At 41.1% G+C, this 27,192-nt stretch overlaps 1 protein-coding gene across 2 annotated transcripts; it reads right to left on the bottom strand.

The window, feature by feature from the left end:
* Positions 1-1,608: 1,608 nt before the first annotated feature.
* LOC147795338 (uncharacterized protein F21D5.5-like) lies at positions 1,609-26,903 on the bottom strand. 2 transcript variants are annotated; one of them, XM_087132036.1, is made up of 17 exons: positions 26,746-26,903; positions 21,275-21,434; positions 20,290-20,336; positions 18,649-19,659; positions 15,671-15,750; positions 15,258-15,315; positions 14,932-14,952; positions 14,077-14,163; positions 12,742-12,862; positions 12,554-12,621; positions 11,722-11,814; positions 10,677-10,751; positions 9,311-9,338; positions 8,337-8,398; positions 6,455-6,564; positions 4,393-4,480; positions 1,609-3,904 (listed from the first exon to the last, which is right to left on the bottom strand). In XM_087132036.1, the coding sequence occupies exons 2-17, from the start codon at positions 21,417-21,419 to the stop codon at positions 3,713-3,715; spliced, it is 2,286 nt and encodes a 761-aa protein (XP_086988162.1). In that variant the 5' UTR covers positions 21,420-21,434; positions 26,746-26,903; the 3' UTR covers positions 1,609-3,712. The 2 variants fall into 2 exon arrangements, with proteins under 2 accessions (XP_086988162.1, XP_086988161.1); XM_087132035.1 differs by having other exon boundaries at positions 21,275-21,429.
* Between the last annotated feature and the right edge of the window lie 289 nt (positions 26,904-27,192).

Here is a 27,192-nt window from a genome sequence, read left to right as displayed (position 1 = left end):
GAATTTGCTGAATCTTTTATCTTAAGGACATCCAAATCAGGGGAAATTCAGGCTGGTATTGTTGGATATTACAAATCTCGATATCAACTTGCTTCAGGACTTGGGATTGACTCTAAGCAAGGGGAAAAACCCAAACTGACGTCGACACAGCAAGCCTTGTACTTTGGATGACATAAATTCAAAGAACTGGACTCTCTAAAACAGGACAAGGTAAACAAATCATCAGTCACTTCAAAAAGTTTTATAAGCGCACACAACCTCAGTCCAGTCTTATCATAGACTTAGTGACCGTACAAGCAATGTTCCCAGCTCCATTTTCTGTACACACCTTCAGTTTCCCACGGTTACAACGAGAAAGAAGTCATCCTGTCTTACAAGAAGAACAAGCTCTGGACTAGGACGCACAATACAGCCGTTTCACAATAGTGCGCCACCAAGAGTTTGCAACGCGTTGGCCAAATAACAATTCTACCCAAGGGACAAGATTTTCTCACGTTCACTCACAACAGAACTCTAATCCACTTACATGCAGATCATATGTTCTCAGCTGGAGAGATATTTTCCTTAAGCATGTTAAGGCGTCCACTGAGGACCAAGACGTCAGGTTCCGTGCTTGTTTTTCTTCTTGACTCGTGTGAAGTTTTTTTCAAATTTGGTCAATTTATTGCAATGGCAGTTTTAGTCCCTTTCAGCCTAGTTTAAGACCACTTGCCAAAACACTGATGAAAGACTCACTTTTGCTAAGAAGAGCTTCGGTGTCGTTGGGAAGTCTTCATTTTGGTCAGCGCAGTAAGAGCCCCGGAGGTGATTCATTACACACATTTCGTTCATCTGTCGTCATCCTTTGATATAGGCATTCGGTCTCCAATGTTTTTTTCTTCCGGCAGTCCATGGAAACTTTCGGCTCTTAAGAAGGATCGCAGACATAGTTAAAGGCTTCACACTAACCTTGAGGGAATGGAAAGGTTTGCTTGCAGGGATACTATGGCTGTAAGGACAAAATGCCTCTCTGGGTACAATGTTTGAGAAGGTACTATATCAAGTGAAACGTAGACTCAAGACAGAACTCTAATCCACCTACTTGCAGATCAAATGCTCTCAGCTGCATGGAAGATATCAAGGAAAACCTTTGTTCGGGGAGAATTTCATAGTCAGTGTCCTTAACCGTTATGCCATCTGCGGGAAGAGCAGCATGAATCGCTTGGAATCGACATGCCTATTGGCAAGCTGATTATGTTCAAGTCCCTTCAGCGATCTTGTACCAACACAATGAACCACCAAAGATGACTCAAAAGGATATTTAGGAAAGCAAAATATTAACAATCCCAGCGTGTTTTTGACCAAGAAAATCAATATCACTTTGCCAGGTGCAACATCAGAATTTTGCTCACTGATATGGAAATTAATATGAGCATAAAAACTCAATAAGGCAAGACAATAAAAGACAAACAGGCAATAAAGCTGGCATCATGGTACAGATTGGCGGGCGGCCAACCATCGTTCCTACAAAATTTTAGGAAAATTCCTCCCTCCATATGGAATTTAGAATGGGGACATTGCTGCCCCTCGAGCTTAGTCTTCTGCAGGATCAAAAACGAGGAATGGGACTACCCTGTTTGGAGACATTCTCCTCAGAGAACTCCCCGTTTAATGTTATATAGGAAACATGCACAATATCAAAACTGGTGAGAGAATACATGCATTTTTGTTTGAATTTGTTCAGGGCCATGGTATATAATGTTCGTACCTGTTGCATCACAGGGTTTGAGGGCCGCGGAGGTCTGTGCACCCCGGTCCTTCCATTTGAAACTCTGAATTCCACAAAATCCATACTTCCAACAAGCTAGACATTTTTAACTGGCTTTTATACATGTACGTGGATATCATCAGTGGCCCTTGAAAAATGTGTGCACCCCTAGTGCCCACTTTAAAAACAATCACCTCTTTTAAGCAACTGGCATTCAATCTTAGCATACTTAGGCTAATCTTTGCTGCTTTATTTACTCACGGAGTGGGCCTTTAACAGGAGGATTCTGGCAAATATGTTACAGAACCAATTAGGTAAACCTTCTTTCATGTCTTCATACGCACCAACACAGAGCTGCTTTTTGAACGATCGCTGCAATTATTAAAGACTTGAACCAGTCTGTGAGTCCGTCTGACTTTTGGAGGTTTGCTGGGTGCTTGAAACAATACCACATTCACATCCTATGCCGGTCTTCCTTCACTTGGAATCAACAGCCTTCATCATCTCTATTTCTGGTTAAAGAGATACACTTGCCCATTTAGACTGCGCACAAAGCCATACAGAAGCTCCACAAAACTTTCGATAACTGTATGATGTCCAAGAGCAAATCCAGTTTCACAATGGACTGACGCATGTATGCTGAAGGAAGCTCCCTGACTTGTCATTTTGGAAGGTAATGGTGTCAGTAAATTTACTGCGCTTGTAGAAACTGTAAAAATACCAATGTACAATTCGCTGGTGAAAATACTCATATGAATAAATGAAATCTCGTTTTTAACAAAGTTCTCAGGACCACAGGAACGTACAGGTACCATAAAATATCTGGCATCTTGTTACTGAGCTCGTAACAGTGGGAGTCGACTGGAAATGGAGCATACGCTGGGAAATTACTTTAACATGACAGAAAAGAGCTGGGGTGCTGGCAGAGTTGAACAATCCATGCTTCTGCCTGTTGAAGTTAATGAGGGTTCACAGACAAGTTACACCAAGACACACAGGAGTTGATATACTGTACCACATGGTTACCTACTGAAAGCTTAGTTTGAAAAGATGCACTGCAACCACAGGCAACTCACCTTCAAACTCTTCAAACCTGCCCCCCATCCAACAGTGTAACCACTGATTTATTACATACTTCACAGTTTTCCCACCCAAACGGCAAAAAATTGCTACGGCGACAGCGTATGGCGCATCTCTAAAATTCCAATTATCATTAAACTCCTTTACGTGAAAACGAAACACAGGACAGAAATATGCTTCCCTTAAAACACATTCTTCTTTGAGGAGAAATGCTCAAATGTGACTCAGAATTAAGTGTCATTGTCAATATACTGTGGACAATAGGAGACAACTTCAATCCACTCCTTTCCACTGCAAAGCTGCTTCGTTAGTAAAATAATAAAGGGATGACAAAATCTGAGGAATCAGATGGCTCCTCTCCCCCTAAAGAAATCATATGCAAGAAAATGACTGCTAAATGCACTTTTCAGTTGATGAAACACGTACACAGCCTTTGAACCCCCCTCTCCTAGCATACATTTCGTATGCTTATAAATAAGACGAATAAAAAAATGGACGACCCCTCAGTGAATGTTTGGCTGCACTCCATCCCAGCCTGCCATTCATGTCCTGATAGTCAACACGAGGCAATGGAGAGCGAAGTCATATTAAACACACCCGTGCCACACGGCACATGTTGTAGTTCAGTCTATTAAAAGGCCTTTCATAAGACTAGTCACATGTAACAGAGTGAACAATGACAAAGGAATGTCTTTGTCACAGTTCATTTGAATCGTTTGTGTCTTGGTTCAGGACTAGATGACTTGTTATTGACTTGCAGGGACTTGTGACAGACTCCACCACAACACAGATGCTGTTGCTGCAAACATGTCAGAAGCAGGTCTTAAGTTTTCCTTCCATTTCAATCCACATTATATTTCATGATTGCTCGGAGTCGGAAATCCTTCATTTTTCCAACAAGAACATCTTGTAGAGCGATTCCTCCTTTACGTTGGAGAAAGACGGCTGAAAATTTACTCTGACAATGGCATCGAAGCCCTCAGCCGTCATTGGCTCCTTGTACTTGTTCTTGTAGGAGTGAAAGACCATGTCACTGATGGTGGCGTGGTTCTTGCCAGAATCCGTCATCCGACGAAACTTGTTCATGGAAAAAACAAAGGCAAGAAATAAAAGAACAAAAACAAAGGGTCATGAATTGCTGTATGTCAGAAAACGACTAAAAGGCATGCAGTTTCACACTATTACCTGTCTGTCTCTCCATTGGCCAATTTGCACAATAAGGTGCTCAAATACGTTTATAATTGTTACCCTACCAAAACAATAACATCAACAAAGTACAATTTTCCAAAGTATTTCATATTGAAATAGAAGTGCATCTGTGTGCTTTTAGCTAAATTAAAGTATCTCTTAAACTGTGGAAGTGTAATGCGAAATGAATACCAGCTGATTTATCGCACAGTACAGTAAACTTTGGGGATTAGTTCAATGTTCGAGAGGAAAACTCTTCCTCTCCAAAAAATAAAACACACAAGGGATATCAGGTCTGTCAAGGCTGGTTTAACCGTGGTACCTGAAGGTGGCAATACATATGTACTATATAAACCAACTGGGCTTCAAAGCCTAACCTTTTCATTGTGTCTGGCATGATCTAAGCTGACATTGAGGACAAAACATCGGCAGTGGACCTTGGCTTTCTTAGCACATGCTGTGTACCTGAAACATCAACAAGGCAAAACACTGAAAGTGCTGCTTCAAGGAGGAACAATACCTGTTACGCATTAAGAGTCAGCCAAGTGTCATCGACACAGACTAGTATGACTCTGTCACAAGTCAGTGATATTTTACGCCAAGTGTTTGATTAATTTAAAGACACAAACTGTATGTTGCCAAGTTGGCCAAATTTCCTTATGTGCCCTTTTATGCAAAGTAAGGTGCGGTCCTGTATGGTTCACACCTGCATGGGTACACACCAGGCATGGGGACCTGAATAGTGTTTTATAGTGCCTGCTCACTGAGGCCTTGTCCAGCAGTGATAGCCTTAAATACTGGGGTGTGGTTCTGTGTGACACACACTGACAGGCCTGTGGTGCGATAGCACAAGTTTGAGCGATAGCTCTGAAGCCAGAATTGTATTAAGATTTTTAACCTTGTTAATGTGGATTGGAAATCCAGTGTTGGCGGTAGCCATAAGTTGGGAAAGTGATTTGCTGCCCCAAATTTTCAGGAGAAAAGTTTAAAGAGGAAAGGCAGGCTGTGACAAATTTTCAGTGTGCTGTAAGACCTCAGGAGCCAGTATATACTGGCTCTTTATTACGGAGTCGGAGCTCCCGTAAGTGGACCTCATTGAGTACCGAGACACGATCAAGCCAGGTCCTGCATTGGCTGGATAGGAACAGCAAGTCTGCCAGAGGGGGACACGGCTACTTACCTGCCTGTTGGTCTGCTAAGTCCAGCCCTGACTCACCTGCATCATCCTCGCTGAGGATCGGCTGAGAGTCATGTAACAGCGGCGCATCGGACAATTGACCAAATCTCCCTTTGAACTGTCCGAATTTGGGCTAGTGGTAACTATTAACCAGCCCACCAGCCTTTTAGTTTCTATGAAACCCATTTTTTTTTTAAACTGTTGATCTTCTGCATTTTGCTCCCCCTTCATTCAATTGTTTTTGTGGTTTCTATATTTGTAAATAAATTAGTTTTCATTGAATTTTGAAGTTAAATTATCTGCTTGAGTGTACTGCATAATTTACCGTGCACACATTGCGTGTCAGAGGGTAGGGGGACCCGGGCTTGTGACAGACTCCCAACAAGAACTACGACTGGAGGACATTTTGAGTCCCATATTTGGAATGACTTGGACTCAAGTTATAGAAAGCCCAAAGAGTTGTTTTGGATGGGGGACTGAAATAAAGTGAATTGAACTCTCTACTTTAAGTACACCGGAAGTCCAGTGTCCTAGTGGCAAAATGTGTCCCTGTGGCAAAAATGTGTCCCAGTGGCAAAATGTGTCCGAGTGGCAAAATGTGTCCCAGTGGAAAAAATGTGTCCTAGAGGCAAAATGTGTCCCAAGGGTAAAAATATGTCCTAGAGGGCTTGAGTCTTCAAAGACAGTTAACTCAGAAGACTTTGGATTAAATTTTTTTTATTTTTGATTCTAAAACTCTGTAACAAAAAAATCCCAACACTTACATGTACTGTATGGATAAGTAAACATTATGCAGAACAACTGTTGCAGCAACTGGGGTGGAAGCAGGAAAGTATTTCATGTCTCCTGCAATTCAGTTCATTTGTTTTTATACCAACTCAACAAGGTGACAAATGGTTTTTCAAATAGCACTGTGATGTGTAATTCAGTACATAAGGAAGATGATAATAGGTGGATCGTTGATAACGTGTCATGAATTATACAGTGCACAATAAACACTTCAGGTTCCATCCAATCCACAGGTAAATGGATCAATCAATGCTCAATCTACGGTCCCAACACATTTCAAACTTGAAGCTGATACAGGGAAATGAGGAGGTAATATTTTTCCATGATTTAGTCAGGTGATTGATTGATTTGGGGGATTTATTCAGCTGCAAATATCTGACATTTATGCAAATGGAAAAAAATGCCTTTACGGCATGGATGGAGTGTTCCATTCCATGATGCAAACCATGGAGGGAAGCTGTGCATGTACCCACCTCTGCCTGGACTCCGGGTCGGGGTTAGTGTTATCCACGACAACACTCTGACCTTTGACCAGGGCAGACTCTGTGGCCGCCACGCATTTCTGCCACGTTCCCATGGTGTCCTGGAAGCAAAAGAGAATGCCTGAATTAAATGGAGATACAGTACAACTGTTTTGTACAATATCACTTTGTGAGTAATGAAAAGTCAAAACACTGTTACCAATGCATCACACTTCTCTTGTCAAACATGCAACAGGGATATCAAAAATGATATTCTAAACAGTGTGCAGAGAAGCACTGGTGAGCAGCAAAGGTGGACAGGCAGAACTTAAGGCACGTCTCAGAGTGGTTTAAATGCAGCTAGAAATAACATATTATGTCTACCAAACATAGCTACCAGTATCAGCTGCAGCTACTTGCCACAGGTGCATACTATCTGCCTTGAGCAGAAGCACCCCCTCGTCGGTTGAAAAGAGCCATGTTGGTAGGGAATGTTCATTTTGTTGGATGCCACGCAACTTTAATGCGTGACATTTTATAATCATTTATGAACCAGCAAAGTGCAGTTCCCACCAAAGGAGCCTCTCTTGCTAGAAAAATTGCGCCCTCTCTCGGTCCAGCTTGGGGCTCATACTCCTACCAACAGCTCACCGAATTGGACTCTGTTTGGCTACAAATACCCTCTCTTTAAGGCTGTATCCGCAAGCTCTAGGCTTTCAGTGCATCGGAAATATGGGGGTAAGCCCTGGCAACAGAAGTAGCCACAGAAGAGTTCATATCAATGGCAACTACTATGGGTGACGACTAAATATTCACCCGTAAACTGATACCATTGTCACTTTTTTCTATGTTGAGCCTTTGAAAATTTGTTCAATTTTAACCGATGTGCAAAGGTGACATGGTCTTTACAAATAGCCACAATTAACAGGTTAAATTGCCATGTGCACCTAGACACACCTAAGAGTAACATTTATACCTCCTAATCCCCATTTACTTTGTGCACAGTCAGAAAAAAGTCTGTGGAGATAAACCGTACCTTAAACTTTGCCGCTGCGCACAGCCTGCTGTATACATTGCTCTGTGGCAATACCCCAGATTGTTGAAAAATGTGAGGTTCTGGAAAGAAATACTGCACAAATATTGCTCCAACGACCCGGAGCTGGTATTTGTGACATTTGGCTTTATATCAAAAGTTTGCGGCTTTTGCTTGGGTTTTCCCAACTCAAAGTATTTGGCATGTAATGCCATCTGCTAATATTTACCTCAGTCAGTCTTGTCCTTTTTGACATCATTTTATAAAAATTGGAGCACCATTTTCAACAGGCAACCTGACTAAAATTTAATTTGCGTATGTTTGGTCGCTTTTTATTGATCATTCACAGGAACATCTGCAGAGTTGTGGCACTGGCTCGAGAGGTTAAAGAGCAACTTAAAGGAAAACATGTTTTCTCTGATTTTATCTGTTCAAATAAATATGAAAGCATCCAAATCGAACGCAGTGTCATTTGTCTTCTGAGCTCAACTATAAGAAGCTGAAAAGGGCTTTTTTCAGTTCATTCCAAGATGCAAATTCTGAGCGTGCTGAATGTAGATTGCATCATCCTGAGAAAACAGAAAAAACGAGGGGAACCCTCGCCCTGTGTTCGTAGTGGATAAACCCTTGTGCATGCCAAAAAGTGCATGTAGCCATTGTTTGTAGCCATTGGAAATGGATAGTCGCTCAAGGGCGAGGAGATGCAGGAGACTAGTTTAAGCACCAAACAAGTGTACGAACAAAGACTACATGCTCAGTTCGGCTATGCGCAAGCACGTGCTGTTCGCCGTATAGTCTTTCTTCGTGCGTTGAGTGACTATCCATTTCGCCGTGGGCGCATTGATCAAAGGCTATACTCACCCTATTGATATGAATGTATTTATGGGGTAGCAGATGCCTCTTGACAAAGCTGCTCTTCCCAGCTGTGGGTAAAGTAAAAAAAAAAGACACAAGAAAATAGCTTGAGCACAATGCATCCATGTCATGCTACACAGTAATGCTGAGCAAACCCCACCCCAAACCAAAATCGACCTGACCTAAAACCATCTTTGGGCTGGATCGGGTTGGTTTTCCCACCATTTTAGTCGAGTCAATTTTGGTTTTGCATTTGAAAATTTTAGGTCAGGTTGGTTAAGTTCAGCTGAATAAGTTTAGGCACAAAATGTGGACAAATTACGGGATCAGTTATATTCTTTGATTTTTTTTCTTTTTTCCTATTGGTTCAGTTTTGGGTCAGTTCAGATCTGTTTAACCTTAATTTTTGTAGAGTCACATTGGGTTAGATTTAGGGAGCTCTGATCGATTTTGGGTGGGACTCAGCTTTTATCTACTGTCTAGCGTTTCGGATACAAGTATGTTTGGCCTGGCCATCTGAACGAGATGCAAAATACAGTATGACTTCACAGGAATCTGAATTAAAGATAATATGATATCAAGAAATCTCCACTGTTAAGCTCACTGAAGTTGACCTGTTTGGCTATGCCCACACTAAAGAAATATCACACAGAGGAATAAGATATTGCTCATTTGTCATGGGTCACACTTGCATGTTCATATCAGCTGGACTTGGAATAACAAATGCATCTGGGCTTCATGCATTCCCCATGGACGCATGGATTATTTCCAGCTGTAGCCACATCGAGAAATTTAAATGGAGCCTGCTGTTGGTTTAACTGGACGTCGGGTATCAGCAAAGCATCCCTTCTCATACTCACAGAGTCCACAGCCTGCTGGCGCCCATACTTTTGAATGGACACCTGCATAAGCGTCATGTGTCATGACAGAGGCAAACGGTGACAAAGATACAGAAACTTTTACTTATATGAAATACTTACCAGCAGGGAATCCTACCAGAACAATGACCTGAAACAGAAAGAAACAAACCAAAGAACAAATTCATACCGGTATACTCATACAGATATTAAGTAAATTTTCATAGGCTTTCATTAGCAATAAGGGTATAATGCAGCAGAAAGAAAACTTGATTCAGAGAGAATCAAATTTGATTCAAATTGGAACTTTCACGAGCACCCTTCCATGGAATAGGAATCACTTTGGTAAACTGTTCCATACTGTGAGTGGAACGGAACATTCCATCTGTCATCTCATGAAATTATTCTTTCCACTATAACAAATGTGAAACATCCATTGTTTGTTTAACACAATGCCTGAATTAATCCTAAATAAATGCATGCATTGCTTGAATAAATCGCCACTTTAATAAGTCCTTGCATCACCTACGTGTTAAGAACTTTCTTGTGACAGAGCAACAGAGCCTCCATTAACTGGTGGGATGAAGTTTTAGTGGCTGTCTGCACCATACATCAGGACTAATAATTCAGGGACACTTGATCAAAAATCCATTGAGCAGCAATTTTTTCAGGCACTACAAATAGTGCAATGAATCATGAAAATAATATCTTTTTCAGCGTTTCAAAATTGTTAACTGTGTTAATTTGTGGGTTGACTAGTGATCTCGGCCCAAAGACACTAGAGCTTGATAACTGGTCTTACGCAGCACGCTCTCTAATTACTGAATAATTAGACCCAGTGCACTTGCTGACACTAACATCTTGGAAATCTCGTAGGAGAGACTTAACTTCTTTATTTCCTCTCTAGGCTTTCATAGAGAACATCAGCAATTGCAGAACAGTTTACTGTCAGTCCGCAATGGTTGAAAACATATGTGCTGCGTGCAGCATTCAACTGTGAAGTATGGTGACCAAGCATGCTAATAAGATATACAATGCTAGATACCCCTCACACAACTACTTGTATCACACAGAAAGCCACCATTTGTTTGATAGTATGGATATTTACATGCATACCAATGGTCCAATTAACACAAAATGGCTACAACCTCATTAATGCTAGATTCTCAAGACGACAGTGCAAGCATGTTGCAAGAAAGAAAAGAAATGGGCACACAAATGTGACTATTGCTATTGATCACTGACGTCTTGGGCCAAGACTAAGTGACTGGTGGGTCTGAGTACGGGTCATCTTTTTCCCACAGCTTGAACAAATTTTAGTCACCGTAACTGTGACTCAAACTTAACTCTGCTCTCTTCACGGGTCTCTGTATTTTCATCATGACTCCAGTTAAGTTTTTTGGAGTTGAGTCCAAGTTGGAAATTTGAGCTGAGATTTGAAAATGGGTCAATCCACAAGATGGAAAGAAGTCTTAAGTTGTCACCTCACCTCCTGTGCATGGCCTTGTGCTGGGATCTGTGCATGATGTGGCACCAGCATGGGACCGGATGCTGATAACTTCCTCTGATAACAATTGAAAGAAAAAATTGTGTGGAAGGTCCAAATATGCACAAAAACAACACATAAAAGGTGCTGCAGTCAAATGATCAGTGGAATATTTACTACATATTAAAAGTCTGGTCTGGTAATCCACCTAGAGCAGAAGCACCCACTCATCCGTTGGAAAGAGCCATGCTGGTCGGGAGCGTTCGTTTGTTAGTAGTGACTCGCACGCAACGCATGCATCTCACAGTCATTCATGAACCAGGGAAGTGAAGTTCCTACCAAAGGAGCCTCCACTGCTTAGACAATTGCACCCTCTCTTGGTCCTGCTCAGGGCCTATAGGCAATCACACTCCCTTACAGGGCTTCATCTGGGATTGAAATATCCAAGCCAATGTTGAAAACTGCCTTTCCTCTCCAAGGGAAATTTCTGAAACTGACACCTCATGGTACTATCCTGGGCCACATTTCCACTCCAACCAGTTTTTTGGAACAAAAGATGAAGACTTGTTCACTGGCATTAAGGATTAATGTAAAAACTGGTGGCCTGTTAATTTTGGACAGGCAAAAGCTGCCTGTCCATATATATTTTTGCCTGTGCTCAGGACAGGGTATACGGGTGGCTACATTAGGCACTGCTTTTCTCAGACACATTCAGTTTGAAAGTCCCAGGTATATAATTCAACTGAAATATTGGATCGACAAAAATCACTCTTAAACATTCAACTGATGTTGCTGGTAATGGATGGCCTACAGCCTATGGTGAAGAACTTGACCGTGGTCTCCAAAGGCTTCACCAAAAAACAGCAAATGCAAACATGGTTAATGGCGAATTTTCAACTTGATGGGTGCAAGCCTCTGGCACGGCAGAAACTCCTTAGCCCCCCTGGTCAATGCCAGTGCTTCTCATTATTCAATGAACACTTTTATACGTCTATAACCGAAGAGCATGGTTACGTCTATAAGGAGTCGACTGCATGTGTTCACTCACTGGGTCAAACACTGGCAGATTGAAAGCATTCTTCCTCTGGCCCAAGAAAAACTCTTCAGGGGTGTAAAATGGCACGCCAACATTCAGTGCGAACTGTGGAACAGATAACAATTTTCAGTAATGTCAAGAATGAATAAAGTAAACACTTTCGTTTGAGATGAATCCATTACGGCCCAAGTCACAAAGTTTTAGTCCAAGGGGTGACCACAAGATCAGGAGTTTTTGGTCAGTATAATTCCACAACCAACTTGCCCCATGCAGAATAATATTTTCAGCTGAAAGACGATGACTTTTTAAAATGCAAGATACTACCACCACTATTGTCATTTGGGTCATTCCATAAGGTTGGGGCACAATTTGTGATGGTGTCCTTGTTACATGGGTAGCTTTTACCGCCTGTCATGATCTTTAGAGTAGGTCATTTAATCTGTAAAAATAACACACACCTCTGTATTCAGCCTTGCAAGATGTAAAACAATGTCAATTTGGAAACCACATGCAGGGATTAGCTGTTCATTTATACGGAACCCATGTAACAATTGACACTGTCACAAATTGTGCCCCAACCAAATGGAATGACCCATTAACAGACTTGAGGGCTCCGCACGGACTCAACATCCACAGAGAAGATGAGCTATGGAAGCTTTTCATGCTGAAGGTAGCAAGTTAGGTCACGAGGTTCGCGGCAGAACCCATGCAAGGACAATGCTAGCCCAATCCACAGAAAAGTTTCAGCCTGTGTGTGTGTGTACAAACTTGACCAGAGTCACTCAAGCATGGAAACAAGCACACACCTCATCCGCAAGCTTGGTCAAGCTAGAGACAAACTCACCAGTCTGTCACTGCAGGAGAAATCTTTCTTCTTCCCAGGTGCCCAGTCCACCGGGCGGCCTGCAGCATCTGTAGAAAAAAGTAAATTAATCCAAGTTTATGATCAATAACTTCATACTTTCACGCTGAATAAGGCCACACGACGTATGACGTACAACGATTCAACTGCGCACACAGCACTGAAATTACCTCCGATGTATTGAGAAGAACTTGTGCACACGTTGATATCATCGTTGGCATGGTTGCACAGATACCTCCACATGCCAGTAACTGGCTTGCGATACATTCCTTCTCCAGTGGCTATCAAAGCCTGGAAACGAGAGAATCAAGACAAGGCAAACGCCAAATTTCACAAATTTGTAACCATTTCTGCAAAATAATACAGGATTTTGGAATGTTCTTCTTTCATTTACGGTGGTGTGAATATATTACATACATAACTATGCATGTAATATATTCACACAACTCTATATAGACACCCTCAGGATGTGTTTTACTTTTTCCTTTGTTGATGGTGCTGCGTTTTTTTTCCTTTGACTTTGATTTTGCAAAATGTATCAACCTAATGAGCTCAAACAGAATAAACTTTTTTCACATCTTGTGAGCAACTCATAGGACATGCCTATTTAAAATCATGTTGAACACTCCCCCCGATTGCTTCATGACATGAACAGGTAAAGAATTATTTCTTATGATCACGTTTAACAACTCCGCATTTTTCCATTTGAGTGATGGTGATGACACGTTTGTAATACAAAGCATAAGAGTTACCCTGCCAATCCAACGCATGGTCCTGTACCCTTATCCAGTGTACAGAAATATCCCCGCCTGTTATGTATTGTGCATGGTTCACATGAAAGTTGTGAGGGTAAGGATGACATCATGTGGACACAAGAGGGCGCCCTTGCTCACTCTCTACTTAACAGTCCATGAACCCCGTATGCTTGAGATTACTTCTCACAGTTACATGTACAACTGCACGGAAGCTGACAATTAAAGTTAATTACAAAAATGATATTGCTATGGGCACACTAAGTAGTACACAAATATAACACGGTTTGAGAGTCGACGCCAGAAGTCAATTTTAGCTCCCCAATGTATGGAGTTCACAGACTACTGTCGTTCAAGAGGCAAGCCACCCAAAATAAACCAAAATGTATTTGTTTTACCATACCTCATACATATTTAGTTGCTACTGAAGAATTTCAGGAGTGAGGGAACGGCGAAATGTATGTGTGCCGCTTTCCGCTTACGTGTAGTTTACATAAAGCACACTCAGCTTGGGCAATGCTCACTCGTGTATACTTCAACTAGGCGACAGTCCCAATGAACTATTCAGTACGCTAGCGTATTTGACTTGGGCACAGGTCCTCATGAGTGTGCGTGTTATGCAACAGAAACGGTGATTGGCTGCTCATGATGGTGAATGGACCAATGAGAGTTCCGCTCTTGATCACATGTATGCATGAGGTATGGTAATACCCAATATTACTGGCTAAAGTGAATTCTGATGAGTTCATATACCTGTATTGGAACTCCTATTTTGCTCTGGACTCCAAGAACTTTTCTTTTGAAGTCTTCCATTTTCAGTTTCCCCTTCCCAATGCCAAGCTGTAAAAGTAGAAATTATGCAGAACTGTCTTCTTTGTTTTTAAATGTACATGATGTCACATTTAAGATGGATGCAAGGAGACTGCACCTTGAAGGATTCAACTTAAGATGACCTTGACGGTTACTCGTCATTGAAATATTAAATACTTAATCACGCTTTCTGCAGATATGCCAAGAATTTCATTTTGAAACCTGCCTGTCTGCTTCTGTATAAAACGACTGCTTTTTATTAGAAAAGAACACACATTAGATAATGAAGTGGCAGGAATTGGACATTAAAACATGTACACATTTACCCTAACTCACTAGGGTGTGTGCAAAATCATCGTAAAATTGGAGGATTCAGGGCTGTTAGGGTTAACTTAACGTAATGCGTGTATAATGTATGTGTGCATACATGACTTTTCTTTAGAAATGTTAAAATATCTGGCCCACACATTCAATGATGTTCATACTTAAGAGCAGAATAGTCTAATAATTTGATTTAATAGTGATGACCGCACAAAACAGAAAAAAAAAATTTTCATGTTAAGAAAGTTTTTTCTGTTAAGACTGTAAATACTCCCCAAAAGTCTGAAATAATATCAATTAATCATAATAACAAGAAACAAGTCAGAATTCACCAAAACAAACAATATCCTCCTTTCCTTTAAACTCCATTCTAGAGGTTTTGAAGACTATCAGAGAGTTGGTCAAGCCAGATACAATAGAATTAGTATCTTACAACAATAATGGAGTAAAACAGAAAGTAACAAAACGAATGCTTACCTGGTTGGTAAATAGCACAACCTGAACAGGAGAAATATGGCAAGGGAATACTTCTGTTATTATATGGAACACCAGTTTTCAATTTTCCAGTCTTTTTAATTTTCTTTTTCACCAATTTCAGTAGATTGTAAAAATTTTTCTTTAAAATTTAATATGCATTTTTGCTTTTAAAACTACAAGCACTGTTGATCAGTGTCAACTTATGAAAAGGTAATTACTTCCAAGAAACAAAATTCTTCTATGGTTTAAAGTAAACTCTGGACTTCAAACAACTCAAAACTTCAAGAGGAAGAAGGCCCGTAAGTACACTGAGCAGATTTTCTTACCTTGTAGCCTTCAGAATGTAAAGTCTTCAATTTCCGTGGCACTTCAGGATATAAAATTCTGCACAAGAAATACAGGACAAGTCATTATTTCATGAATCAGATACTTGAAATGATTTTAATTGAACATCTTGTTCAAGTAAAAGCCTTTATGTGCACTCAATGGTCATTGTACGATATGAAACAATTTTTTTTACCCACTTATCAATCTCTGTGAAAACTTTCACAATTTGACTTTCTTAAATCACTCTCAAAGTGCATTTTTTGGGGCACATACATTCTACGTATCACCTTTAATTATATTTTCTAATTTGAAGGCAAAACGAAATAGGAGAAAATGACCGTGAGAGGGACAAGTTTGAAGGGCCCTCATTTCATAGGGTATGTTAACTGCGCGTCTAGAAGGGTCATTTTACCTCCAATCGTCTGCACCCTTCGCAAACACTTTTCCAGATTTTGTAGTAATGATGGTTCCATCTAAGTCAAATCCCGCAATCTAGATATAGAGATATAGTGTACAGAAAAGGTGTAGAATGTTAGCATTTCCAGACAACTTTTCATGCTAACTAAACTGGAAATATTTTTACTTTATGTTTTTCGCACAGGAGATTTGTGCATAAGCATGGCACTGTGCTTACTTGAGTTCAATCCTGCAATGTTACTTAAATAGTTCGTGTACACAGAGGAAAACTATCAATTCAATTACATTTCATAATTTGCTCACTCCATCATTTAATTTGTTTTTCCCCGCTAAACAAACCAAATTGCATGTCACTGACAACCCTTGGATGACATGTTGTATTGAACAGCTTATTCGTAAACGCCAGCATTCTTTTTTGACGAACCCATCTCTTGGGCGTAAGTTGAGAAATTTGGTTAAAAGGGGAATTATAGCTGCCACGTCATCTTACCATGCAAATCGTATTAGAAATTTGCAGCATTCTAACCCTCGTCAGTGGCATGAATTTGTTAAAAAGGTTTTTAATTCAAGAAAACTGGGGCTCAACATTGACATTCCAAGAATTGATAGTGGCAATCTTTTGGAAAAGCTAATGCAATCAATGACAAGTTTGTGTCTTGGCCTGGTTAGATTCTTGGAACATACATGTACCCGAACTTCCAGCCTTTTTGCCAGCAGAAAAGCCCCCTTGTTTGTTCCCACAGAATGTTTGTGCTGTGCTCAGAAAACTGAAAGCTGGTAAATCTTGTGGGCCTGACCATTCCCCCCCCCCCACAGCTGGTTAAAGAATTTGGTTATGAATATAATGTTCCTTTCACTGATATCTTGAATAGCTCTCTTTGTGAGGGCATTGTTCCTGTGCAAAGGAGGGAAGCTATTGGGGTCCCAGTTCCTAAACAACACCTGCCCAGTATTGATAAACTTCACCCGATGTCCCTTACTTCAGTCTTTGCCAAAGTTGCTGAACAGTTTGTATCCAAATGGATCTTAGATTACGTCATTAATAAAACTGGTTAACTTAATGCATTTTTTATTTCAGGGTGCAGAAGTGAATGGCAACCAGGGAATGGTGGTCTTAACTGATTTTTCTAAAGCATTTGATCTAGTTGATCAGAACACCCTCACCCGAAATCATTGATATGGGTGTTTGTACATCCATTGCTCCCTGGCTGTGCCATTTCCTTCGGGGTAGGCACCAGAGAGTTCATTATAATACATGTAATATCCTTTCTGATTATCGGTCACTTAAACGTGGAATTCCCCAAAGTACTAAGTTTGGCCAAATCGGTTTCCCAATTCTCATCAACGATGCAGCACATGGTTCCTCCTCTACTTAATGGAAATATGTGGATGACTTCATGTTTGCGGAAAACTCACATTCTAGACAATCTAGCTATCTTTAACTGAATCTGGATTTATTTCATGAATGGGCAATTGGAAATAAGCTGAAATTGAATCCTACCAAATTTCATGCCCTTTGTGTGTGTTTTAAAAAGAATTCTCACGTGTAAAGTTTAGAAATTGGTGAAACATGACAATATGTCTCTGAAGCCAAAATCCTTGGCTTATGGGTTCAGAATGATCTTAAGTGGAATACCCACGTTGAAAATCTTTTACTGATATCCAGTAGAAAACTGTTTATGCTAAGATCACTGAAGCGGTTTAGATTTAGTAATGAGGAGTTACAAGTCATAGTGGTTACTTAAGACAGATACTGGAGTATGCCAATGTCATATGGCATTTAGGACTAACTGCTAATCAATGTACATGTACTAGTATTGAAAATATTCAGAAAAGATCTTGCAGGATAATATTAGGCAAAAACTATCTCTCGTACGATTTTGCCCTTCAACGGTTAAATCTCGACCCCTTGTACTCTAGGAGAGAGTTGCACTGCCTTAATTTTGCCATGGATCTCCTGAAGAATGATCATTGTAAATCTTTTATTTCCCCCATCAGGATCCGCAAAAATAATGATTAATGATACTGTTATTGTTACATGTAATTTGCCAGCAGCACTGAAGGTGCTGATTCATATTTCAAATACACACATGCGAAACCAACATTTAGTGATTTCCATGTTGGAACAAAACCTTTCTTTTTCAACAAAAGACAGGTTCTTGTTCCGAAGTATGAACAATTTCCAAACGTCGGAATTCCCTATGTTTTGTGGTACATTACAGGTATATGCTCCATTTATGCACGAAACTCATTTCCTTTTGACCGCTTAAAAAAGGGCAGATTTTATATTACTTTCATACATGTAGGTACATGTACCTCGAAAAGTTTGCTAATTTGTGTGAGTCAACAGCCCGTTGCATGGCTGGTTTTTAACTGATGATAAAAGTACCAACTGATTAGAAAAACTCTCCCAGTTTACTATGAAATTACTTCTATTTAATGGACCATAATTGTCCAGTCCATTATTGTTACCAGCATTTGACCAGGGACCTAGCCGGTTCAAAACATACTAGTTTCACTTTTAACACTGTCCCCACCCACCTTTATTCCCTTAAAACAGACAGGCATTCGTGCAACGGCTTAGTGCTATGTTTATCTATTAATCTGATGTGAAACAGCAACCCTTTCATACACATGTACATTGAATGATGAATGTACTAATCATACCCTTTTCAATATAAAAACAGTTGAAGGCAATGAGTAGATTCAAAGTTGAAAAGAGGAGGAGTTTCATGTACAAACGTCCGAGCTCAACAGGAATAAATCAGTAGTCTACATGTACATCATGTGTTCGAAACCATTCGTGATCAACAACGCTCAAATGAATGTTAACAAAGGACAAAGCACTTGGGGTTAGGAATCTGCATACAATTAAGGAAGTGTGCCAGGAAGCCGTGCGCATCATACAGATATGACATACGGAAGGGTGGGGGGTGACGGCTGCCCAGTGTTATAAGCTGGCAAGAACCAGACCTTGTCGCTGGCCTGCACTCCTCGGCTTGTGTACACCACCAATTTCCCCCGGTCCTCCCAGGCAGAATCAGTGGCAGGCCTGCCTAATTGGCTCCCTGCTCCAGCCGATGCAGCGGGGGGCGCATCCGTTTCGACCGTGGCAGGAAGCTGACTGTCGGGCTTGCTTGTGTCTGGGCAATTTGCCGACCGCTTCTCCAGATACCGTTTGGCATTCTGCTGAAGGGATGTCAGTTTGGCCTTTATGGACATCGACTCGGGGTCCTGGACATCATCATCATCATCACTACTGTTGCTAATTGCTCCGCCATAGTTCTTCTGAGATGTCACCTTCCTTCTTACAGCGTTACCTTTGTCTCTGTAGTGCCTATCACTGTCATCCCCTGATATAAGCTTTTTATAGTCATTCCTGTTATTCAAAGCTGTTCTGTTTGCATAGGAGACGCCGTCCTTGCAACTATCTTGTCTGTCACTCCCAACAACTCTTACATGATAGTTTTTCTTTTGAGATGTGTTTGTCGAAGGGGCTTGGTTGACGGCGTCACTGTCATCACTATCACTTACAACTCTGTGGTAATTTTTTCCTTTGCGGCCACTTCTTTCAGAGGGTGTGTCACTGGTGATGTTCAAGTTTTCAGTCGTGCTCTTGGATGAATCATCATCAGAGTCTTCACTGTCGCTGACTGTCCCTCCGTAGTTTCTCTTTGAGGTTGCTTTAGAAGGACCATCCATCTTTGGTTTCTTCTGACTGCTGGTTTCTGGGTAGGGTTCATCTTCGGAAATCCTTCGTTTGGATGTCTTCTTTTGGAAGAAGTCTGTGATGTCCCCTTTGGCTCGCTTGCTGTCGCTTCCTGTAGGCTTGGCCTTAATACTTTCTGGGGCCGGCTGGGCCAGGAACACAACTTGGTATTCATACTTGTCGTTGAGAAGTTGGAATCTGTCACCGTCTAGAATGGTCGTTTCTTGGTCCTTCATCAAGGCTGTACCAGCAATTAGGGATGGATGTGAACCAAGCTGTTGACAGAAATGAAACTTTATCTGTGAGCACAACGGCACACTCTGAGCAAAGGCTGGGTGATTTCATGAAATTGACAGAACTTTCAATTGTTTTTTACTTGTTACACAACTGACGAGCCACTTGCATCTCCAAAAGTCACACCTATCTTGATATCTGGATGATACACTTGACCTCTTCAAATCTTGCCTCTTTCCATCTGAATCAGGTAGCTTTCAAATGCGTTTAGGCCTTATAATCACGTGCACTCACACCATTCCAAAACATGTTCAGGCTATTCCCAAATGCATTCAGGCTGTTCTCAAATGCACCCAAAAAATGAACCCACCCAAATGCCATTCCATTCTCAGAAACTTAGGTTCATTTCAAAATATTTTCAAGCCATTCTCAAATGCGTTCAGGCCATTTTTTAAATGTGTTCAAGCTATGATTTCTAGCCAGTGCTTCACTCTTTGCCAACCACCATATTTATCGGGCCTAAATTCAAACTGTGAGATGGCAAAACACCTTCAAGACTTGCTCTGGGTTTTTTCTCTTCAGTTTGGGGAGGACAAGCAATTTTAAAAAAATATGAGCAATTAAAAAATTCTCTCTCCGTTTTTCAGTGCAGATTCCAAACTCATTCTCACCTGTTTCAGATGCAAAACTCTTCCTTCAATGTTTGCCTTTACCTCAACTAAAAGAGAAAAAGGGACACATCATATTACCAAATGACCCATTCTACTGCAACACGACTTGCCTGCCTAATTAACAGACTGCGGCTTCAACAAGAGGAGAGGTCAAAGTTTCAATTGTTTTTTGGCGCAGTTTAAAGCTCCCTTCAAATTAAAACCATACAGGGGACCACAACAGTCATCCCAAGAAATTCTGACAGTCTTCTAAAAATACAGCACGGCATTGCAGACCGTGCAAATTCACCCGTGGCTGGGGTTGCCGAAACCTCCAAGGAAGTAGTCCGTCAATTTCCAATGCCGAGGGGACCCAGCATCACCCGACCACCAGAAATCTGCCGTGTCATGTTTGTTTTACAAATTAGCCCATTACTAACGATTGGAGACCGGTCATTACTCTGATACCATCAGTCAGCGATCCAGGCGGCGCTGAATCAGGTCCGTTCTTCAGGCAGCGGTTGCTCTCGAGCCACAAGTTTTCAATTCTTCAGCCCGGTTTTCCTTCCCCTGCTCATTACACTGTATGTACATGTACATCTGTTGCACCCAAGACTGCACGAGAAATTACAATTCAAACTGCGGGCGCGGGGTATCATACTGGAGAACTTTATGTTGGCAAATGTGCAAAAGGAAGGGAAAATATTTACACATACTGGTACATGGTAATGTATGTGTGTACAGTGCTCTAAGTCACATGCCCTCATCATTCTTATGAAGATGATTCAAACACAAAAACATACCTCTAAAAAAATCTGCTCAAGCATTCCATTCTACCAACAGTGTAATATTCATTAAACGTACACGTACAATGTATCTAGTTCAACGTTTGGAATACAGTGTGTCCAGGTTCATTTCCTTCATGGTTCTGTGGTCAAGCTACTGTACATTAGCACAAGTATGTGTATCTCCACTGTGTGTCCTCCAATCACAGCGCTTTCCTCACCTTGCTGCCGTGACAGCTTCTTGTCCATAATTCCCGTGATTGGACATCGCCCCAGCACGACTGCCTCCTGGTTTGTCAAGATGACTGGTGGCAGACTGGCCCTTGCGTCAGTGCAGATTAGACGGCAGATCTCCTTGCCTGCCATATTGTTTGCCCTGAGCTTGCGAAAAAAAAAAGAAGCACAGCCGATAACTGTCCGCTGGGAAGTGGTTCGTGGAGTTTTCGACACCTGAGCTGTCAATAGCAGCCAAACCTAAGTGAACTTACCATTAATGGAAAATGACTGCTTTCACATATTATCATCACGTCAACACCTTTTGAATAACGTTTAACTATACCCACATTCAGAGACTAAGGTCTTGCTCACATCCAAGTAAAGGACGATTCACAGTCCATGCAAATGCAAAAGCCAAGTATATTTGATGAGTCTAAACATTTACAGTAAAGTTCGCATCACTTAAAATGTGTTCAAGTTTGGCAAATTTGCAGCACCAACACGAGTTCACTTTCCCGTCGAGTATGAACAAGCCTCTGGGCAAGATTCAGAGTGCGGTTGCTTGAGAAATCTGCTGTTATATGGTAATATGAGAGGTTGCAAGTTCAATCCAACACATGGACAATGGATTTTTTTACAACAGTACAAGACACAGTTTGACTTTACTGCAATGGTACATTGTGTGACTATTTTCTGGGATACTGATATTTCACAGTCGCAATTCTGACATACATGTACTCAAACCACTTGCCATATCATCACTCAGTGCAACATATGAACAAATATCCTGCTGACAACTAGTCTTTTCCGATAGTTCACATATGTTTCGGTGAGCCAAGAAAAATGACAGATTGTACCTGACAGCCTGTCAGTTTGAAAAATGGTAGATAATAGCACGACGCTAATGCTGGACAACTTCTGCGTCTAAACTCAGCCTCTGCATACTCAAGAGACATCGGACTAAAACCTTTCAATAAATTTGAAATATTCATACACTCATCTTTCAGCGATGAGCTGCTGACATGTCAGGTGCAATTCCTACTAAAAAAATATTCCCCATCTTGACGAAATTGATCCCGACAGGGGAAAATTATAAGTCAATTAGGTTTTATTAGATGTGGACAAACTTTCAATTTCCTGAAAATTATGCCCCCTTTTGGCCCGCTGGCCAGATTTAATTCCAACTTCCAGACCTTTCTGTGTTTCCCCCCAAGGAAACCCTCAGACTGGCTAATGAGCCGTCTGCCTTAGATTAGGGGAGATTTAGCATATCGCAAAGCGCCAATTACATCAACGTCTATTCCCCCCCCCCATATGATCAATATCGGGGGGGGGTCTTGCTACGAATAGCTGCTCCAATCTTCCTTGGGTCTCCCCCAATCTCAGTCTGACATTCAGTAAGATGAATGATCTCAATCTACTCTGAGTCAAAGACACAGGCCTCTCAAACCACCAGCGGAGCAATGCTACTCTGTAGTGTTTTCCTGAATCCCCCCTTCCCCAATTTTATTCAAAAAAAAAAAGAAAATACACTGGATGTAATCAATGAGGTACCGTTACATGCTAAGGGTGTGATGTTTACACACAAAAAAATTCAGTAAAATGCTTAATGATTGTCCAAAATATTCAAACAGAACCCATTTTTTCCAGGTTTGACAATGGATTGACATGATCCAGTGTTCATTTTAAAACGTGCCGAATAAATGTATTCCTCCTAATTGCTTTTCCAAATCCATCTACTTTTTTGGAAAAATTGCTAATTTTGAATGTCCCCAAACATCAATCTAAATTCATAAATTGGGCCCATCACGAGTATTGTTGATGATACAAACTACTCAAAAAAGTTCAGGACCACTTTTTATTTAGTATCTTTTTTAAATGAGATATTTCACTGCTGAAAATGTGCATTTGATGTTTTGAAACAGTTTTTCTAATCTTGTATTCCAATGAGAGGATACCATGGATAAAAAACAAAAAATGAAAGAACTACATGTAGACCACACTCATTGCTTGGAAAAAAATTACAAATTAAGAAAAAAGTGGCCCTTAACTTTTTTTGAGTAGTATTCATGTACATGTATAACATCAAGGAAGGCAGCCTCTGTAGTGTTGGCTAAACATTGAAACAGTACAGAGAAGTTCTTAAAATCCTTTATCAAATTAAATGTAGATTCCTACTCTTATTGCATTGCGGACCTGTACATTTTTAAGAGCATATTAAGTGGCACGGCAAAACGGCATCTTAGCTTCAAATTGCACATTTTGGGTTGGCTGGGGCCACTTCATAATTGGCCAAATCCGGTTCGTAAGTGTGACGTCACTTCAGTTTGAACCACGCCCACTGCACATGCACTACACATAGAGTTACATGTACCTGCATTGGTCATCGTTTACATGGGACCATGGAACCGGAAGTTAACGCACAACTTCAGCGATCGTCCAAAAGGAGCCTGCAAATCGTGGCACGTCCACCTTAGTGACAAAGTCACTTACGAACCGGATAGCCAAAATGAATGCATAGGGGTGTTGCCAGGTTGCATACATGTGTAATTCAAACTGCAAATTCACAGAAGTCGAACAACTTTTAACTCTTGTGAGTTTCACCTCAAATTATTGGTAACATCACATTTGCTTTGCCTGTGAGTGCAGGCATGTCATATAGTGTGGACATGTCATATAGTGTGGACCTCTGCACAAAAGAGGTCCACATAATGTAGAGTGCTATGGCATTGTGTGGACTCGCACACGTCCACACAATGTTTTCTCCTCTCTAAATAACAGTTTCAGAGGCATTTCTGGGTCAAGGTTATCTGTGGCAAATGAAGACGAACAGTTCAGGAAATCCTCATCAAAAATCCAGCTCGAAGGAGTATGCCCAATGGGAGAAAAAGGAACATTTTCCCAAAGTTAACTTAACCACAGGAGAACAAAGGAATGTCCACACTTCGCATGTGAAGCAAGTTTGGGCGTCCACACATGTATTTATGGTGTTTAGCTTTGCTGAGCACCTGACAAGCCTACATGCACATGCACATGTATATCAGAGGAAGGCACTGTACATTTTGACGCAATACAAACTGCATGTATTTACATGTACTTGGTGCCTAGTAAACATGGTAAATGACCCTCTGATTGATTCTTTGAGCAGCTCCCTCCAGACAATAATACTCAAGTTTATTGGTTGCAGCCTTGAAGGCACGATAGCAGAGACTCAGCACAAGAGTTGTCAGATTGTGAAGTTTCATTATAATACGAAAGGGCAGACCACATGTCACGAGAAAACCAACTCTGTAAAATTTACATGTACATGTATGTGATCTGACACTTCAAGACGGGGGTAATTTTGTTCTTACAACTGTACATGTACGTGCGTATGTGTGATCTCCTTTTTTGGGTTTACTTTGTTGGTGTACAACTGGTCCCCATTTCCAAATACAAGTACATGAGGTCAGGTCTTTATATAATGTGAAATAACGTTTTTTTTTTAGACTACCGGTAGACTACATGTATGTAGCTTTCAATGCACCATGGTGGTCTAATAAAAAAACGGGAGCCTTTCAACCACAAATTCATCCGTTTGATCCCCTGTGGAAGTTGTGGGAATGAATTTTTTTTGCCTCTTCCTCCACACTGTCATTTATTTCTTTAAGTGTCTTCAATTATGGGCAACCGCAAGCTCTTTCAGCTACAAACTGTCAACCTATGGTCGGTTTTGACTAGTAACCTATGGGAAAATCGACCAGTGGTTAACAAATTGTTGATCAAACTTGAAGTCGGCCTGCTTCTCTAGTTTCAAAAGATTTTGTTTTCAAGGGAAACCTGAGGACTCTTTCCCAGCTGCTGACACGCATGCATTGTATCTGCTGGATCTTCAGCCTTGCAATCTTCCGGGAACAGACCACAACTTCACGGCACTTCTTACCGTTAAAGTTATTTGCTAACTTTAGTACAAAAATTTGCTCAACAGTGTAAATTTATTTCACAGCAAACATTTCGCAGCTGCTGTGCTTTGCACTAAACTTGCAGGGGCACGCAGAGAGATTTCCAATTCTTTTGTTACGTCACTAACTTGAGCCAATTTTTTCTCCGAGGTTAGCGTGCCTTTTGCTGTGCTTACTGCACTAGACTGAAAAACGTGTAAGCAGAGCCTGTGCTATCAGATAATTGTGTGCTTTTTGGGCCCAGCACAAACCAAGATTAATTTGTTAATATCTTGGACTTGGTTAAATATTTTGGAAATTGACAACCACCATTCTAATGATGTCCACTTTCTTATGACACCAGTAAATCCAATTTACTGATTCAGCCCTAGCTAGTTTGTAAGTAAAGAGCTCGCATTTTTCATATAAAATCTGTCAGCACAAAAAAAAATAGTACTGGCCTATTTTTGCAGACAGCATGACGTCATTACAGACTTTAAACACAATGGGGCAAAATTACCCTCACCGCCATGCAGAAATGCATTGAAGTTCCCTGACCCTCTGCGAGAATTCCCAACTTGGAAGATCTTGTAATCTGTCACAGCCACACAGTGCAGCGCAGTTACACAGAAGAGACGGTCGTATTTACAACTGGTCGAACCGAGATGCAGAGCAAGCTTGGCCATTGGCCAGGCAAATGCATGCGCAATGTGATAAACACAAACAGCACATGAATGGTGCGATCATCGTTGGGTGGAAGTGAGAGATTGGTGAGTAAAAAATTTTGTTTTTCCAAAAAAATATTCGGTCTCATTCTCTCGGTCGGAGGTTGTTCCATTAACTGCACTCACATCTGGCAGGGGGTAACCCTCTATTTCCTTTGTATAGGGATTTGCATGCTTTCCTCATGCATGTCTTGTTTTGCTGCAGTCTTTATCCTTCCTCCACGCATTCTTCGGCATAGTGTAAAAGATATTTGTAGTGCATGAAAAGTGAAATTTCAGGCATAGTGGCCTATTTTCATGTACATGTAGGCCTACCAGTACATGTAAAAGTTGAGAATGAAATCAATAATTCTGATTTTCCCCAAAGACCTCAGCACTACCTTTTCCCCTTTCGAGTCCCAAGTGTCATGAGTTTGGCCACACACTGACCAATCAGAGAGAAGAACCAGAACTGGTTGATGTCATTTTCACCATGAAAATGTTCTGAAATCCCAGAGGGCCTAGTAAATCGCCATGAGCTTTTTAAAGTTTGCTTTCACGGGAAAATTTGATTGGGAAGCATTGTTCAAACTGTGGATTCACCTCTCAACTTGGATTTTTAAAAAATCCATACCGTTAATGTAAACTACATTGGTTGGAAGTCACACGGAGTTTAACGGGGTCAGTCATGTCAGTGACTTTGACTTTTCCAAGTACATACATGTACATGTACATGCATGCAGGCCTATCGCCGTATCGGATTGTTTGGCGGGCTGGGCACACGTGATCGGGCTTCCACCTAACATGCCTAAGCCTAGGCTTAATCGTGGCGGTTTTAGACTGTTATCTTACCTACACTCTCTTCCAGCCTGCCCTTATACAGATATGCAGACGTTTTGGGGTAGGCCTACAGACTTTTTTAAGGTTTAAACTTTAAAAAAAGTCTCGGTCGGGCTGGTCATTACACAGTGGGAACACATGGTCAGATGGTATACAGCAGGTACACCGTACAGCTGCAGCTGTAGCTGTATGAACATACACTTCACTACAGCGCCCTCTATAAATTTGAGGTTACAATGAAGCGTATTCAGACAAGTGAGTTTGTTTCTGCATTCAATTGGGGACCCTGAACAATAGAGGACAATAAGGTCCCCGATTGACAGAAGGTCCCCGATTGACAACTGTGTACAAAACATATGGGTGGTCTTCTAAAAAAGTTAAAGTACAAACAAAAAAGGAACAGTAGGGGGTCCCCAGTTGCAGGCAAATACACACTTGTGTGTGAGGCTGCATCAGAAT

This window comes from Acanthaster planci, unplaced genomic scaffold (genome assembly GCF_054643075.1).
Source record: "Acanthaster planci isolate LZ-2023a unplaced genomic scaffold, COTS_SCS Contig67, whole genome shotgun sequence".
In the NCBI taxonomy this organism is placed as follows: domain Eukaryota; kingdom Metazoa; phylum Echinodermata; class Asteroidea; order Valvatida; family Acanthasteridae; genus Acanthaster; species Acanthaster planci.
Note: the sequence above shows the minus strand (reverse complement) of the source record. Positions and strands in the feature narration are given on the sequence as shown.

What these genes read in the sequence shown, in the direction of transcription:
- LOC147795338 (XM_087132036.1), bottom strand. Translation starts at nt 21,419, where the DNA reads ATGGCAGGCAAGGAGATCTGCCGTCTAATCTGCACTGACGCAAGGGCC. An exon ending in CACAAGGCCATGCACAGGAG is followed by an intron (nt 9,339 to 10,676) that starts GTGAGGTGACAA and finishes TTTCTGTTTCAG; the next exon opens with GTCATTGTTCTGGTAGGATT. An exon ending in GACCCGGAGTCCAGGCAGAG is followed by an intron (nt 4,481 to 6,454) that starts GTGGGTACATGC and finishes TTGATGTTTCAG; the next exon opens with GTACACAGCATGTGCTAAGA.